This window comes from Rissa tridactyla, chromosome 3 (genome assembly GCF_028500815.1).
Source record: "Rissa tridactyla isolate bRisTri1 chromosome 3, bRisTri1.patW.cur.20221130, whole genome shotgun sequence".
Lineage (NCBI taxonomy): Eukaryota > Metazoa > Chordata > Aves > Charadriiformes > Laridae > Rissa > Rissa tridactyla.
In genome coordinates this window covers 124,898,027-124,916,827 of record NC_071468.1, presented here as the reverse complement: position 1 = coordinate 124,916,827, position 18,801 = coordinate 124,898,027, and the positions used below count along the sequence as shown (strand labels likewise).

At 42.5% G+C, this 18,801-nt stretch overlaps 1 protein-coding gene across 5 annotated transcripts in view; it reads right to left on the bottom strand.

Moving 5' to 3' along the window:
• The window catches only part of KIF13B (kinesin family member 13B), a 140,648-nt gene that overhangs the window by 8,408 nt on the left and 113,439 nt on the right, over positions 1–18,801 (bottom strand). For all 5 annotated transcript variants that reach the window (XM_054196577.1, XM_054196579.1, XM_054196578.1 and 2 more), the window contains 4 exons: positions 13,646–13,763; positions 12,079–12,212; positions 2,592–2,654; positions 25–1,048 (listed from right to left, as the gene is read on the bottom strand). In XM_054196577.1, the coding sequence (XP_054052552.1) occupies positions 25–1,048; positions 2,592–2,654; positions 12,079–12,212; positions 13,646–13,763 (1,339 nt within the window). The remainder of the gene's footprint in view (positions 1–24; positions 1,049–2,591; positions 2,655–12,078; positions 12,213–13,645; positions 13,764–18,801) is intronic.

The window sequence follows — 18,801 nt, the reverse complement described above, 5'->3', positions numbered from 1 at the left end:
CACCCGGACTAGATGATATGTTACCTGAAGGTAAATCCAGTTCGACACCAACCCATGTTCCTTCTTGAAAGTCTGTGGGCCCAATATATCTAACGGTGCCCGTCTTATTTGCGCCAACTGTGACATATTCTCCCTCTTTCAGCCACTCAGGAATTTCATTGGCATCTTCGGAGTCAGAAGTCACCTCCAGTTTTTCTTCTGCCACCTCTGATCCATTATGGTTCAGTCCACGGGCAGTGGATGTGCTCTTTTCTCCTTCTTGCTGCTCTTCAGTGTTTAGCGAACACATGGGATCTGTCCCCAGCATGCTTGTGAAGGACTTCAACTCTGACGTCTTGACTTTCTGGATTTTGAAGGGGGAGGCTGCAACACCGAGCTGGGACAATTGGTCGGGATGAATCTGTGGTTTGGGAAACCCCAGTTCTGAAGTCCCAGAAGCCATTTCTTTTTCCCTAGGTTGTCCTGCTGACTCCACAGATTGTGTGGATAACAACTCCTTCTTTGGAGTGGAGGTAGAAAGAGAGATTTTTGCATCAGTGGCCACAGAGGCATCGTCTGCCTGCTCACTTTGAGTCACGGGAGATGTGCAAGATTTTGATTTCAAAGCGTCATTTCCATTCACTTCAGTGCTGTTTTTAGGTCTTGCGTGAGCGCTTTGAAGGCTGAAGGCGGGCAGACTCTCTCTCTTGGTACTGAGACAGCTATCTGAAGAGCTGTCCGAGTGCCCTGGCATGTCAGAAGAAGAGACCTGAGCCACAGCGGGAGCTGGGAAGTCACTCACTGCAGGCATTTGACCTCCTGGTTGAGCTACAGCATCACTTCCCACTGCAAGGGCTTCAGAGAGGGTGGCTGTGGAGACGCTGTGAGAGAAATACCCACTGGAGGCTTCACTCAGAGGACTCGGAGGTCCTTCCTGGGAGTCCTGCGCCTGCGTGTCTCCTGTGTGCTGCTGCAAAGGCACTTCAGGGCTCTTTTCCGGACTCCTGTCCACCTCAGATGTCTGCACCGCAGTTTCGAATGGCTGTTTCCCTACTTCCTCTTGATTAATCTGAAACAGAAGAGGACAGGGAACGTGGAGCTCTGCTATCTGAAATATCTGGGCTAAAAGGACAGATACGAGGCTTCTGGGAAGTACTAAGGCCTCCAGCTTATCTAAATCCCCGTGTAGCTGCAACGTCCAAAAGATGCAGGCTGATCCCAAGTCAGCTTTGCAAACCCGGTAGGATTGTCAGCTCATTTCTTCCATTAATAAGAAAAGTGTCGACTAAAAGAAATACGTTCCCCAATATTTACTGAAAAATTATTTATATTACAGGAATGGTCATTTGCTGTTTGAATAGCAGGATTTATATGAAATGTGAAACAGCCATGATCTATAAGTCTCTCTCAGTTATTTGGCTTAACTCTCAGGATTGATAAATCACGCCTCTCCACCTAAACTGTCATTTATGTCCCCGTTTCCAAATGCCATTCCCACCTCAATGCCGCCAGCACCACACACTTTCAGAGTATGAAATTAACTGCACCTCATGAGATTAACAGCCCATTTTAGTGATGTATTTCTTGGCTGTAAAGTTTACTAAATCTGATAGATCAATATCTTTTGCCAGCACATGTACTCTAAAAGATTAGGATGTCTCTAAATCTCTTTGGGAGGGAGGGAGGAGGCTGAAGGGGGGGGGGGAAAATGTAGTTGGAGGATGGCAGATTTGTACATACCCTGTCTTAACTCTCAGCTGTACATTTTTGTTTACTGTTCAAAATTTTGTGGTTTATCCCATCCAGTGGTTAAGTGTCCCAAACTACAGGATTTTCACCTTATTCCGAAGTACCTTTTCCACTGGAAACGTAGGCGGCATTTGAAGAAAGAGGGATTTGGTTGAATTACAGGAATTTCAGAACCAAAGGCTAGCTTGCTATTGCTAAGTGAAATTTAATACGGAAAACTTATTTGAAATATTCCTGCGGATTAGAGACGTATTTTTAGCTTTTCTATGGGGAGGATGGTGTACACGTGGACTCTGGAGCTCTGCTCTTTCTTTGGGTTTTCCCTTTTAAGCGTAGATTAACACCCATTTTGCTAAGACAATAAAAGCCCAGTGGGAGCAGGCTGATTTGCTATTCATAAGACAGAAGTTCTGCTGAACTGTGGGAGATCATAGGGTCTATTTTCTCTCCAGCTTAGCAAGAGCCTTTTTTTCACGCCGATATAATGAATTGGCTTGAAATGTAAAATTGAGAATTAAGCTCAACACTCAGAATAACAGAGAAGTTCTGTTTATAGAAAGCATCAGAGCCCAGCAATTTGCCTTTTAAAGCAGCAAAACAGCTAAATTTGAGCTAGTTAACCGCTAATGCAATCATATGGTTAAGCGGGCTTTTAAATATTAAAATGTAACCAGCAATGCAAGGGGAGATTTTACCCAAACTTAAGAAAACAAAGCAACCTATGCTGCATTTAGTTGTCTCACAGTGAAGCAACAGAAGTGCAACAGGCTTTCAGCAGCGAACCCAGCAGCTGGTTTTGCCCCCTCTGGTTTCCAGGCATGTGATGATGAAAATGGTACTATCGCATCCCGGGATGCGCTTACCTGTTTTATCTTTGCAGCACTGGCATCAATACTGGCAGACTGAACCATAATTCGCGGGACAGCCTGCAGGAATGAAAAAAAAACAACCCCAGCGCGTCATTCACTTTAAGGATTCAGTATTGTCAAACTGGTAAAGGGTACAACTTACATTTGAAATTTTGGAATCACAAACCTTTGCCACGAAAGGACGCAGCATTGCTATTTTATTGCATTCTGACAACATACGCTGAAGGGGTAAAAACCGTAACCAAGGCATCCCTCAATTTTAACACAGAAGCAGCTACAAGTATAAATTCATAGCGTACAGAATTTTCTTTTGTACAGTCGGTCAAAGACCACTGAGAAAACAGATAACAAAGAGATCCGAGGTCGCACTGGCCTGGCTAGTGAAATCCTCAGCTTCAGTCCATCTCCAAAACTCTTTCTCCATCTCCAGCATCTTAATTCAATTTAGATTTTAGCATTATTTGCTTTAAGTCAAAACGGAAGCCAGAAACAAGATCCGTGCACCCTCTTTTCAGAGAGGGCATCACCACTGCCTGCTAGAGTGAGGAGTACACGGGCCATTTGCTAATCACAAGAGACTGGTCCTGTGCCAAAAGAACCACTTCTGTGGTTCAACAGTGTCTTCTCTTTTACAGCGTGCGGCTCGACACGAAGGCATCGACAATAAATGTCCCTCGCTTGCTCCGTATTCAGGTTTTTATGTTAAAGATTTGAAATAATCACTCTCCTAAGACTGCAAGAGCAAATTGTGATGCTTGACTATAAATCTTAGGCTAAGCTGTCAACTCGGGCTGTCATGCACTGTTGACACAGGATGGAAAGGGACCACCAGTTCCATGGAGAACCTGCGCAAAGGGAAGCATGAAGAAAAGGAGAGAGCAGAAAAAGGTAGAAACATCTCTCTTTAGCACTGTTAAATAACGGACTGCAAGCGGAGGTTCACACTTTCAGGGAGAGAGCCCTTTAAGGGCGACATATTACACAATTTGGGAACAGTCTGTTTTTTCCTTTTCTTTTTTTTTTCTCCAAGGGATTTGAGAACTCCTTCTGTAGAGATATGCAGGCCGTGCTCATCTCCGAGACAGCTGTCTCCAGAATTCGACAATCTGTTTAAAGAACCGAAACTTTCTAGTTGAAGAGTAAGGTACGCTTCTCTTCATAGAACCACAGGGTTGGCAGGGCCCTCTGGAGATCATCCCGTCCCACCCCCGGCCAGAGCAGGGTCACCCAGAGCAGGTGGCACAGGAACGCGTCCAGGCGGGGTTGGAATGTCTCCAGAGACGGAGACTCCCCCACCTCTCTGGGCAGCCTCTGCCAGGGCTCTGCCACCCTCACAGCAAAGTTGTTCCCCCTCTTGCACCCCTTCTGTGTACAGAAAAGCAGGAATATGACTGATCTTGTCCTAGAAAGAAACAAACGTGGGAGAAAAGAACAGCTATTTTTTATACAGAGATTGCCAGGCACTAAATAAAAACACAGTTGTTCAAGGTAAAAAATAAAAAGAGAAAAGATGGACAAAAATTCCAACAGTGGATCAAAATAATGTTTTATAAGACATTAAAGCTTCAGTTCAATAAAAGCAAGCAGGAGGGGAGGGGTTTGCGCATCATTAAACCTGCTAATTGAAAGTACCCCACGGAAGCGGGGTTCAGAGCAAACTGGCTCTAGTTCGGCACACAAGGTATTGGCATTTTGAGATCCTTACGAGGACATGCTCTGGGGCTCCAGGAAGCAGACGGTGACCCGAATCAGAACAAATCAATGAAGCCTAAAAATAAACACAGCTTCAGGGCTCATGATCCAGTGGTTTTCAGACACCTCGTACTCCAGAACTTCAGCTTCCTTTGGAATAAAGTGTCAATCTTCTAAGACAAAAGTATTAACCTGAAAACAACTGTAGTACTGACTTGTGACCGAGTCCAGAGGTAGCTTAGAGCAATGAGGTGCCTGAGTGCTCTGACCCGTCCTAAGTGTTAACTTTGCCAAGTGTTTCACTTTAGCGAAGACTAGAGAGGACAGGGATTCGCTTTCTTAGGAGAAAACCCTGCAAATTTTACATTTAATAGAAGCTTATCACGGTGTTAAAGGGAGCAGAGTATTTGGCAGAACGCTTATTCTCTCCTCTTCAACCATCTTTGAACCATGGGTTGGTCCATCTAGGAAGTGCAAAGCCAAGCTATTAAATATCACCTTCTAATGAAAAAAATATCGGTGATCACAAGGTGTTAGGGCTAATCCCTAGGCAGGCACTTACACAACACTTTAAACCTTTTGCAGAGGTGCAGCTGAACCTCAGTGAGAAGCCAAGGCTCTTGAATTCAAATTATCCTAGTTAAAGATCTCCACGGTCCAAAGCACTGCATTTTGGCATCTCAGAAAGGTTGCGCAAAGCAAAAGCGCCGTCCTTGTTGCTTCCACGCTACTGTTTGTGATCTGATGCAGCAGGGGAAACGGCCTTTTTCAGCAGATCTTGCATCAGGAGCTAAAGCCAGCTCCAGGCTCTCACACTGGCACCGTAACACAACTTGATCTTTTTGCCCCATTTCCTCCCAGTACACGTGCCAGCTCTGGGAAGCGCTCTGAGGTCTAGCATTATTATCCAGAGAAAAGCACTCAGAATTAGAATAAGTATTTAAAGATATTTCTCAGTTCCTTTGATTTCCTTTTCTCTCTTTAAAGCAAATACACGTAGGGAAGTGTTTCTTGGGGTTTTTTATCTCTCAAAAACCTTCAGTCTCACAGCCTGTAAATCCATGAAATCTAAAAATCCAGTTGATACCAAACAGTGAAAGAAAGAAACCCGTTACACTTTAATCATTCCTCATCAAGTTCTTCTCCCGAAAGGATGACGAATCTCAAAACTACAATAACTTTGCCAAGCAACGTTTAGAAAAACAGGGAGGGGGGAAAAAAAAAAAAAGCAATTACGAGAAGTGGCACTTGCCCAACTTTGGTGTCGACAAGAAACAGATGGGCAGAAACACCCTCACTGGGGTAGCAAGGGTACCAAAACAAATCTTTGTTATGAAATGTAGTCAAGTTACTTGGGGGGGGGAGGGCGGGCGATACTGAAAACAATGTGTTTGACTATCTGCGAAGACATTTACTGGATGAAAAATATTTCTGAATCGAGAGCCAAATTCTGTCATTAAACATTTGTAGATAGCGGCTGCTAAACTAGACATATATATTTACCCAATGGCAAAACATGACCCTTTTACAGTGATAATTTTTGGCACAATTTCTTCAAGCAAGCTGACAAAATACGGAGTAAGAGAGAACATGAAAGCGATTTACTTTAAAGCATCTTTGAATCTTTGTAGAACAAAAATTGTCTTTTTCCTAAGAGCTGCTACTCTCTGCAGTGAGTTTATAAGGATTTCCAAGAGTTTGTATTCTCTGGTCAGACGCGAGGTCAGTTTGCACGTACTTTGAGGCGACCCAAAGCCATGTAGTTACTAGTGATTAGAGTAATCCGGAGACCAACCTGGTACGTTGGTGAGCTTGAACAGGAAAAGAAAATGTGCATCTCACCCCACTTACAGAAGCATCAAAATTAATCCTAAACAAACGCTTTTTCATACGGTATGTTACATATCTGTAATGGCGACCTCTTCAATGAGCTCAGAAAGACACAGCTGGTATTTCCATGTCATTAAACATTTCGTAAAATGCCTTTGACAGTGGTGACTGATGACTTCAGAACAAAGCTTTCCGACTTCATGTCACCAGTTGAAAATCCTTCAACGTTAACGCCCAATATGCAGAAGATCGGTGGCAGTTAACAGAACAGACTGGGCCAGCGTGCACAAGAATCATAGAATGTGTTGGGTTGGAAGGGACCTCTAAAAGCCATCCAGTCCAACCCCCCCACAGTGAGCAGGGACATCTTCAACTAGATCAGGTTGCTCAGAGCCTCATCCAGCCTGGCCTTGGATGTCTCCAGGGATGGGGCCTCCACCACCTCTCTGGGCAACCTGGGCCAGCGTCTCACCACCCTCAGTGTAAAGAACTTCTTCCTAATGTCCAATCTAAACCTGCCCTGCTCTAGTTTAATCCTAGAATCATCCTCCAAGCTCCAGAAAGGGTCTAGCCAAGGTTATCGCTGACGCAATCCTCAAAGGGCATTATCAGAAAACGTGAACCGCTCTTGTCTGTGCATTGCCATCCACAGAGAGGAGCGACAGAGCTCAAGGACCGTCACGCTGACAGTGTAATGTTCACATCACCATTTAAAAGCAGCTACTGGACACTTCTGCAGCAGGGCATAACAGTTGCTTCATTACACGTAGATTTAAATCAGTTTCGAGCACTCGGGATAAAATACTTTCACAAGACACACACAGCAACGCAGTAAGAATTCTGAAGCTCCTGTACATAGCCCAAAAAGTTGAATCTATTTTAAAAAGGTCCCCCCAACAATATTCCTCTCTGCCCTCGATTTTAAAATCATTTTGAAGTCATTAATCGTTCAAATAAAAAAATCTCCTGCATTCCAAAGTGAGGTCTGAAACCCAGTACAAGTTTGTTGGTTTTTTGGCATGTGTTTATTTTCTTCTCTGTGCATTTAAATATTAACCCAAACAAAAGCCTCTTATTCCACCTTCCATATGCGGAACATTTCAGCCTGTAATAATACTTGTGAATTCCACATTTCTAATATACCGTATGCAAAATTAACCATACCATTTTCTCTGCCGTTAAATTACTTCATTCCTAGGGCCGGGCAGATTAAAAGGGTAATTCATAACCATTTTCAAGTTAGTTCATAAAGAAGTTGCAGTGGTTTTCTCTAAGAACTTTAAAAGCCAGTTTTCCATACGCATTCTCATTAAAAACTATTTGTATGAGGATGATAGCAAAAACCGGACTCAGAAAGAAATCAAAACACTAACAACTCAAGCACAAGAACTAGGCACATATGAGCTCAGCTGGCCGCAGAGGATCTGTTGAGCTATGCTGATTATAGCGTCCAAACGATTCTTGATTTGAAACTCTGAAAAAAGCCTTCGAGATTTTAAAGAAGGTTCTCTGAGGCCACATTATTTACATTTGATTAAGGAATGTCAGTTCTAGCAATTATACTGTGCTCCATGCACATCCATGAAACTGTTATTTTTTAATGCACTGCCAGAAGAAGGCTTTTGTCTATTTAGATAGCTTTTCACTAACCGCATTTCATTATTTTTTAAGATTAATTACTGCATCAGAAGGTGAAAGAGAAAAAATTGAGAGCTGCCCTCTCCTTGTGTCACATGTCTGCGGTTCTATACCACAAACCCAAAATTCATTACACTGGCATATCGAAATTCCCATAGTTTATTTTTTTTTTTAACGTAGCTGTGACTCGAGATCTCTCATTTAAGCCACGTGCTAACAAAAGGACATCCGAGCATCCAACAAGGTTCTTGAGTACGAAGGTGATCAAAATCCGCTTACCAAACGCACATTGGTCAGAGGAATGTGCTTCTGCCGCAGCAATGTCAAAAAAAACTGGAACTGAAATTTAATATGTACATTTTTAACGTCAGCACCCAATGATGCCCTAAAATGTAATTACACGGGCAGTTCCTGGAGATCAACAGGGTCATAAGGCAAAGAACAGAAATTCTGCTTGGTGCACACTGTGAAAGCCTCAGCATCTTAATAAAAACAACAAGCTTCAAGAGCACGTACGTAATATAATTAAGCACAGATAGATGAAACACTTATTCTCCATCCACCTGCATATTTCACACGAGTATTTTAAACTTTTCCCCACCAGCAACGTTTGGTAAGGCTTTAAATCTTGCACGCTGCGGTAATAAGCTTTTTAAAGAATAGACTAGGAGAATAAAAAAAGCAATTCCAGCAGTCCGAAAATGTTTAAGTTGTTGGTTTTTTTTTATTTACAGACTACTAGCAATTAATTTAAAGGCATCAGATAATGGAGAAAATAGGCATTTTCTAACTTAAAAGTATATAAACAGCTTCATCAGAAACCAATCTTTTAGGTACATAAACAGCTTCATCGGAAGCCGTTCTGCTAGTTACATAAAGAATCCTATTATGCCAAATTAATTCAATCTAACTAATTAGAGAGCAGGAAGTTCTTTCAATTATTTTATGTGCTGTCTGAGAAACACACTTGAATACGAGAGCAGATTTCATTAATTGCGGTTCATTATTCTCCAGATTAGTTACTAAACTTGCATCAGAAGGTCAAAGACAGCAATTTTGTTAGCTGCCACCCTGGCTGGAATGTCTCTGCATTTCTGAAACTCAGGCAACCCCTGACCACAAACAAAACCAGCATTTTGTTAAGATAACTTTTGTACGTGCTCGCTTACTTTCAGGTTGACGCCAGCCTGAGCAACGGCGTACGACTGAAATCACAAGCTGCTAAAATAATAAAAAGGTATTTTCAGAACTCCATCTTCTGTTTACTCGCACAGCATCAGAGATGCGGTACCGCATCCGCTCGGGGAGCTGCTTGGTCACGATGAACTTAACTTCAGCTATAAACTTGGAAAAAGGTTAAGTACAGCTCCCTTGGAAACGATGCTCAAAAGCACTAAAATCAAGTTAACCGTAAGACCCTGCTTACAAGGTGCAACAAAACAAATCTCATGCTTGCTGCAGAGATTTACGGCCACCTAACCCTGATAATTTAACTATAACATACTGGAGATGTAATACCACAGCAGGGCCAGCCGTCTAGTTCAAGATGGTTCACCAGCATTTTTCCAGAACGGGTTTTAATGACATTAGAGAATTAAGTACTCTCAAATAACGTAACAGATATGCACTGAAAAGGGAGCTTGACAAGAACTTTGGAAATTCTCTTTCACTGTAGTTGTTTGACGAACCAGGAGAAACCAATGAACTGATCCACTTCGCTTTTTAGTATTTATGGTCAAAAACCTGTTATTACGTATCTGCTTGTTTGCTTTTAGCAGGAAAGGATGAGTTAGATCTTTCCATTTGCTTTGTAAAGCATTCCTTTAGTCATTTCTACTCCTGAACCCAGCTCTCCCAAGTTGTTGTTTACGGCAACAGAAGTCCATCAGTTCCCAGTTAGGGGTCAGATTCCTTTGCAATTACAGCCAAAAAACCCTTTTGGCTTTGCTTTTTTGTAGTTTACCACCTACTCTCACCTCGCATGTTCGTTTATGTCCCCTGCCACGGTGCATCCGAGTTTTATTCTCCCACAGAACTGAGATGCATCGTTCTGCATTACCCAGGACTCAGAAATAATCATTTTTTGTGTCCTCTCCATTGCGCGGTTTACTGCAGTTCTGCAGGAATTACTGCCCCGCTGTCCTGCTCCGGCGGGTTAGCGATAAGGTGTTAAATCCGATTGCCAAGCACTGACCCCCCCACAGCAGCCCCGTCACCCTCCCAGTCCAACAGCCATTTATCACCGCCACCAGTAAAATTCTTCTGCCCACATTTGCATCGTGATAAAGAAACAGCAAGAAAGCTGAGACACGACATTTATGATGTTCAAGCCAGTCTCGCTACAACGGCAGGTATTTAGCGGGAGCGAAGAAGCTCTCCGTCCTTACCGACAGAGCTGTGAAGAATATCTATAAACCTCTCACACCAGTGAGGCGGATTTGTAATACAATTGACTTGTTCTAACTAAAAGTAGTGAATAATTTTAAGATTTCGTTTTATCGTGCAGATGCAGCGGTCATGGAAAAACTGAAGTTGCTCTCCAATGCAACCGAGCATTGCAACGTCACACGCTCCCGTTTATATATGAGATATAGTATTATATATTAGCTATATTATATAATATTTATATATTATTATATATTATATTTATATATTAGTTTATATACAAAGCAGAGAGAGCATTTTCCCCTCCTGTTAAAAACTCTAGCTATCATGATCCGACTACTTGATTTTGCATAGTAATCCACAGTATAAATTAAGATCTCTTTAAATAGATGTCTTTGTAGTTTAAAAACTGACTTCAAGACAAATAATGCACGGCTGATCTTGAACAGTGGGAAGGAGTGGGAACAGGTGGTTAGACTAGAGGCAGGAAATTAGGCCCCGCTCCTAATCTCAGCTCTCATTGATTCACTAAGAATTCAAGAAGTTGTGAAAGGCTCTCACTGCAATTGTAAAGAGCACCTATTTGCATCTTTCGATACCCAAACGCCTTTAAAGAAAGCCACTGTCTTCATTTTAATTCTCTAGATTTTGTAGAGGAGTAAGTTTACACCATTCCAGTCTCAACACTAAGGCTGCTGCAAGCAAAGGGCAACATGAAAACGTAAAGCGTTAAATTAGATAAGATATGGGAGTAAAATTTGCTCCTTTTATTACTTGGTTGAGAATAAAACCAGAGTCAAGTTAAAAATATTTTAAATCTGCCTTATTTTCATTTGGGCTATGTCTGTGGTAAGTTACTTCTTGCTCTGTTTGTTTATTTAATATTTCACTGTACTTCTACAATGACAGCTCAACTCCCTGTTGTCCTGGGACATTCTTGTAACAGCAAGTTTAGTTGTAGCAAACAGTGGAACAGAATGGCTGGATCCAACCACAAAAAATAGTTGCTTGGGGATTTTAGGGTCTGTTTTGCTTTGAGAAAAATATCCTTTAAAACATTTGTCTGCATGTCAAGAGGTGAGGAAAGGTCTAAGTTAACAGATGACATGCTTCCAGAACCCCAGGTGACCGAACAAGATGACAGTGGAGTTAGTTGGATGAAGCACGGACAGAATGGACTTCGGCAAACTTTAACAAGCGCGATCTGGCTCCAGATTTATCTTCAAAACAGTTTGTTAAATCTTCCAGACTTACACTATAGAGGACTACTCCTTTATAAACAAACTACAGCCTCTCAAATAAAGGAGATCATCTTATTTATATGGGATTCTGTATTTCATCGGTTTTCTTGAAAAGACAGTAGCTTTTTCTAGTCTGCTTGACCAAGCAATTAACTGCTCAGAGCAGAGAAGCCACATCTGGAGCAAGTGGAATTTTGCAGCACAGCATCCAAAAAAAAAAAAAAGAAAATCAAATGCTTCTCTGACACGAGGAATAGATAAGGGAATGAACAAAAGCAACTGTCCAAAGTGCCCAGCAGAAGATGGTAAAAGGTGACATGAGCTGGGGCGAGGGGTGGGAGGGAATGGTATACGAAATAACGAATTAAAACCAGAATTACATTTTCCTCTTGGCAATACACAAACAACCCTAAGTGCACTTCATAAATTTTACTATTGTTGCTGCAAGTGGTATTACCATAAATCACGCTGGTAGCGTACTTGGCACTTTTAAAAAGCCGAGTGGGCTGAGTGTTATCAATAAGTTTAAACAGCTCCGCTATCTCTGGACAGAACGGAGGGGAAATGCATCATGAGGCTTTACTATGACTAAAAGCTTAGTTCGCGCTGCAACAACATATAAAATAGCACTTTGCCAGCGAGTCTAACAGCACTCACCAATATTACTGCACAGCCGATTTGATTTAATTTTTTACCTGCTGTGCAAGAGGAGAGGTCTGCCTGCCCTTCTTCTCATCTCTGACAGGAAAGAGAGACTTCAGCAGCTTTGGCATCTGCGGCACAAAGGACTTCACAGGATTCAGGTAGGAAGCAGCAAGGCTACCAATGCCTGTTGGAAAAATTAAAAAAATGAAAACAGTTACGCTTTGGGGAATGGAAAAGGAAAAAAAACCCAAACCAACCCAAAACCCTCTAAAAAACATGACAAAACCATTATCGTTTTAGTCTTTGATGACATCTTCCAGTGGTCAAAGCATTATCCAAGGAAAAGCATTGAGTGCTTGCTCCTCCCTCGAAAGGGATACATGAATTTGGGTAGGTCTTAATCTGTGGCCTCAGTATACAGAAAGAAAATTTCATCACATGATGTGAAAAAGCCTCTTGTTTGCAATTGGAAATGTAAAATACTTTATAACTTGCAGAAGCGGGAAAAAAAACAAACCCAAGAAGCAAAATTGAAAAAGGATGTCCATATAGCACATCATTGCAACACCAGTTACAAACCTTACTAGAAATAAAAGATGAGAAGATCCAAGTTAAAAAGAAGAAAGTTAGGGGCGTTCAACGCTCCTTACTCCTACTGCCATTTTATCTAAACTACTCCCCGCTTGGGAAAACCTAGTTAGACATAGAAACGTCACTACTATGTATCTCTGTACTCTCAGTTATCTATTAGGCACATCTGCTGCAAAATATCCACCCAATTCCAGTGCTGCTTATTTTCTAAAACATTAGTAGCCCCACTGTCTTTGCTGTTTCACTCACGTAACAGATGGCATGTTCTGAGCTCAGCGAACTTTTGGCTTTAGATAAAGAGATACTGAGATAAAGACTGCATCTTCAGACAACTTTAACCAGGCGGCATTTACCACTCAGCAGAACTAGTACCAGATTTAAAGGAAAGGCTAGTTAGAGTTGCCTAGAGCCTGAGTAGCTTTGCCACAACTGCTAAATGTTCACAGGGAGGAAACAGTTCAGCCTGGAGAAGAGAAGGGAGACCTTATAGCAGCCTTCCAGCACCTAAGGGGGCCTACAGGAGAGATGGGGAGGGACTCTGGACGAGGGAAGGGAGTGATAGGATGAGGGGGAATGGTTTTAAACTGAAAGAGGGGAGATTTAGACGAGATATTAGGAAGAAATTCTTTACTGTGAGGGTGGTGAGGCACTGGAACAGGTTGCCCAGGGAAGCTGTCAATGCCCCATCCCTGGAGGTGTTCAAGGTCAGGCTGGATGAGGCTTTGAGCAGCCTGGTCTGGTGGGAGGTGTCCCTGCCCACGGCAGGGGGGTGGAACTGGATGATCTTTAAGGTCCCTTCCAACCCAAACCATTCTGTGACTCTGTGAAAACCAGGCTGGATGGGGTGTTGAGCAACCTGGTCTGGTGGGAGGTGTCCCTGCCCAGGGCAGGGGGTGGAACTGGATGATCTTTAAGATCCCTTCCAACCCAAACCATTCTGTGATTCTATGAACTGCGTGGACATTGCTCTAGAGGAGAAATTTCTCTGCAGCTCGGAAAGCAGCTCGGCTTTAGGAAAGCCCTTACCTGGATCAGGAGAGTGGTTTTGCTGCCCAGAGCCCGGCAGAGAGGTACGAGATGGACTAATGCCTCTACTGGAATTTGTGACCCCTTGGGATACATCTTGCTGACTCTCCCATCGGCCCTAGGGGAAAAAAAAAAAAAAAAAAAGTTGTATTTTTCAAAGTCAGCACACCAGCAAGAACACAGCAACACTTCCACACCATACCAGCCCGCACAGCCCCTTTGCAAAGTTCAGAACGCACAGAGCTGAGGAAAGACCCTTCCCCAGAGGCACTTTTAGTTGAGACACCCAGTCCTGCAAAGACAAGCACCCTCAGCTCCCATCAGCATCAAGGCACGTCAAAAGTCTACATTATAGACCTTAAAGCTATGGTATTTCACTCAATTGCGCAGCTGTGTTTTTGGAAGTTACAACCAAGTGAAAAGTTACAGTCATTGAAAATAAAATAGTCCTGTTTGCCCAGAATTCCTACGTATTTTGCGTATCTGCTCAGAAAGTGGTCACAAGTGATCTTCGGAGTGATACAGTGATCACAAGTGATATAGGAGATCTTAAGGCAATTTAATCACAAATCTGGATATAGAGAGCGTCAGAGAGAAGGGGTGAGGACAGACAGAGCTCTCAACAAGAAAAGAAATAGGATCTTGGATCCCAAGGCTGGATGTTAGTGCCTGGGGTCAGAGAATGGATGAGCTGATCAGATCAGGAGGAAGCAACCGTAGCACTGCAATTTTTCTAACAGCCTGGAAAAGAGTGAGATGGAATACACAACAAGAAGCTGCGGATAACCAGGAGCCAAGAAAAAGATGAAGTAAAGACAGGTTAGAGTTTTGACATGGTTAGTGAAGATGAAACATGATGATTTTCAGACCTGCAAGAGTCTGTGTAGTGTAGATGAGGTAGGAAGAAAGAGTGACCAAGAAAGTGGTGGGCCATCTGCCTACCCAAGGCCCCAGGATTCTCTAGTTGGGTCTTCACATGGATCCCAAGGGAGGTACACAACATTCTGCACGTGGGGTGTGATTTCCCTCCCTTTTACAAAGGTCCACTGTGGGTTTATGTCTTTCATCTCAACTGAAAAGCCAGAAACTGGCTCAATGGCAAAGTCTCTTGGCTAACGGAAAGAATCTCCAAGCCAGTATTTCACACCAGTGCATGACTGCCAAGAACCCACGGGGCCAAAAAGTTTGTTCCTAACTCTGTCATCTCGATACGGAAAAATCTTGTACAGATTTGCCTGCAATGATTACACTAAGTGACTGGCCAGATGGTCTCTCTGCTGAAAGTTTTCTGTGGATACAAGAGAGTATATTGCTTCACCAAAGTGAGCACCACGTTAGGTGTGCAGCGCTGAAATGTCGGCACCAAAATCCACGTGGTTGTCCTGCAAACTTCTGATACGGGCACACTCACTGGCAAAGCTGTTCCTTCACACTGCTAAAGAGTAGGCTCTAATAAAGCCGTATGGTGCTAATTTCCTTAATTTATAGGAGATCTTACGGCGTATCCATTTGGAGAGCCTGGTCTCAAATGTTACAAGGAGTCTTGGTGTCTTGTAGAAAAGTGTTGTCCTACTCAGGCAGCAGAGTGCCCTCAGGACTCCAAGCTTGCAAAGTTGCACCTTTCCAGAAAGAGCGGTTGCAAAGACAGGCTGGTGCAGCCCAAACCGATACGAACTGATGTCTGACCCCGCTTCTGGTAAAGAGTTACGCTGTGGTTGGTGCAATAGCTGTACTTGTCTGGATTACATTGCATCTGAATCTTCCTTGTCCTTTTAAAAGGCGTAACAGAAATACTTTCACAAAGAGATGGTCCAGCAAACATACTAGAAAGGAGTCACAAGGGATGGACAGACCCGCTACATCCCAGACCATAAATTTTATGTATTTTTTCTTGGGGGAAGAAGGGGAAATGCACCTTTTCAAGAAGCTTCACGCTGTTGGATGCAAGGAAATAGTCCGACCTTGAGCGGAAAAATGACAGGCAGCTAAACTAATCTTAACTGTAACTCGAAGTCATGAATGTTTCACAAATAATAAATAAGCCAGGATAGGAGGAATAGATTTCTCCAATGGGTTGAAGGTCACACTGAGAAGCCCAGAGCAAAAATCGTTTCCGTTTGGATCTATAAGTTAGTCCCATAGTAGCTCTCCTGCTTTGAATAGCAAGTAACTTGCGTTTTTGCAGAGCAGCACCCGCCTTCAGACGTCTACCAGCTAACGTCCGAATTATTAGACGTAGAGACAACAGGCGCTGTTTCTGTGAAGTAACATTTGGGATACCTAAAGACTAATGGATGTCTGAGTTGACTGGAGACAGCCATCCCGAATGTCAAAACTGATGCAACCCAGGCTGGGACTAGCAGCAATACCGGCGGTTTGTTTAGTCTTGTATTTTTGAGGACTTTGGTGTTTAAGCCCTTCTTGAAAGCTTCCTGCTCTATCAGCATGGCTGACAGAGCTCTTCTACCCATACCTTAAGCCCCCAACTTAAGCATTATCTTTGACCTGTGACTCATTTATGTCTTACACACGTCAAAAAGTCTGGAAAATTCTTTCCACAAAATGCTTCTATGTCGCGGTCTTTCCTATTCCACTCCCCAGAAACTCTTATTCAGGCTTTTGCTTTCTTGAGTTCCAGCTAGTGCAGGTTTCTTTCAGGTGGCCTTACCGCATGCACTCTTACCCCCCCTTATATCCACTCAAAATACTGCTTCAGACACTTCCATTTGCAGGAGAAGAGTCAAAACGTGAGAAAAGAGTTCACACTCTATCCAGATGGGGAAAGTATGTCAGTGCAATTCAGTATTTTTCGGATGCACCAGCTCAGTGGTGCCGAAGGAGTTTTAAAAAAAAATAATAAATAGAAGACTACTTGGTGGGAAGTCATCACAAGACTCTCTCTGGAAATACCGTTTGGTTTTCCTGCCTTCGGTCTGGTCTGCAGTCAGCCTGGTAGATGTTGGCATTAGGTTAAGAAAAAGAACTATGGAAGAGCACAAAGCATCTGCCGGCTTCTGTTTTGGAGGATGTAGCAAGGCTGGAATAGCATTACTTTTGGATCTTGGGATAACGATCCACTTACGAACGACAAATGGACAAAGGTGACGTCTTAATAATTTTCTATCTATAGGTGAAGCCTAAGTGCTTCTGGAGACCACAGAGACGTAACAAACAGAAAGACTATTCCAGGAAAGTTCTCTGGCTCACTAGAACACTGACTCAATGCAGGTACGGAGCAACTGAATCATTTTCTGAATCACGATTTGTTGAGTCAGAAGCGCCCTGCATTGTCTGTCCCAACAAAAATAATTTCAGGCAAGTATCTTACTTTCTAGATCTGTTTGGAGAATGACTAAAAAATCGGGAGTAGGTAAGAAACAGAGCAAAACGTTTTAAAAATACTCATTCTGTACAGACAGAATGGCAAGATGTAGTGACTTTTTCCTTAGGATCTTTAGGAAATTTTTGCTTCAGCCTTTATATTATGGATGAGTACATTTTCTACATAATTTAACTTAATGTTTTGCCAAGTTAAATAAAATGCAGGTCCCAAGAACAGGAATTTGAGGAACTTGAGAAAAGGATTTGTCTGGCCACATACTTAAAGCATGTTGGGTTTTTAAATAACGCTTGCTTTGGAGGGAGTGGAAAGATCATCCTTTTAGACTGAAGCTCACGTCTGTTAGGGGGAAGAGGAGCCTCCATTCTGAGATGACAGCAAACCATCAAAAAGCAGGAAAATCAGGGCAACAGGTGGAGAAGCATTTGCAAAAGAAAATACTGAAGGCAACTAAAAGGGTCAACTGTCGTGTGAAGAATCTGCAGAGGCAAAAGGTTATTCATGAATGATTGATTTTACTAAACTGGATTGAAAGATAACCCACCTCAATCTCACAAAAAGAAAAAAAAGTTATAAGAATTATTAACTATATTAACTTGATGAAGTTCCCAAGTTTCGCATATGCATGTTCTATAGCACTCTCGCATGATTGCTTTGTGCATTCACTAACTGAAACACTTGAAGTCTAAGCAACTGGTATTATTTAAATGCTGTGAATCTTTCCTCTATCAAGAAGGGTGGTGAGAGAAAGGAAGGAAGCTTGTAAATCATTTGCCCAGAGGAGCCATCACTTCATGAACATATTTGGTCTCTGCCAAGTGACCAAACAGAGGTCAAGTGACTTAATTTAACAAATCAAAAATAGCCACCGGAAGAATGCATCTCCCTTGATGTATTTTGATACAGAGCTGTTTATAAAGTCTTTTATTTCAAGAATACCCTCTCCTCCTTCTCCTCTACCTTCCCTTCTTCCACACATCCTCCATGAAAAACACCAGGGAATTTATTTCAGGTCAGCACCAACACACACAAAATCTTTAGAGCAAATATGGGTGATCACTACCTAAGTTATCTGTAGGCTTTACCTGACAACAATTCTTTTCTTGAAGTTGACAGACCATTAAAATGCTGCCACTGGGTAAGAGAAATGAACAGTTCTTGTGTTTTATTATTTTAGCAGTTCAGAAAAGGCTTAGGAAAAGGTGACCATGTAGCACTTAAATCTAAGCATACAGCTGGGACAAAAGGCACTTGTTCTCATGAGCAGCGAGATTATTCAAATTGATCTACACGGTACCAATTGGGTGAAAAAACTCCGGTTCCCAGTAAAACCTGAAGGTTAAGTGGCACAATCGTGTCTTATGTGGTTTTTGGATAGAAGGCTTTTGAGCTACAAACTGCTGGACCTTTGGGAAAGGAAGGATGACTGCCCAAAGACAGAACGGCTATTGTGCTGACGTATTTTAAGAACAACTCATGAAATTTTTCATCGGTATGTGCTTATCATCTGAAGACCACCTGTAAAAAGTCAGAGGTGCCTTCCATTCTTTGTGCATCTGATTCATCCAGTTTAAGTCCACTGAATTTTTAAACGTCTGCTGCAAGCACCCTGGAATGTGAAAATCCAGCTCGGTATCTTATATCACCACTAAGAGACTATACTCCTGCATCACCTGACACGTGCTCATGTGCAGGATGAAATAAAATCCATCTTGCTCTCCCGTAACCATATCTGTAGTGATAACAGGAGTAAAAATTGGCTTTTTCTCATTTAAGCAAGCAGATATAACTTCGAGGTGAGACCAAACGCAGTCCT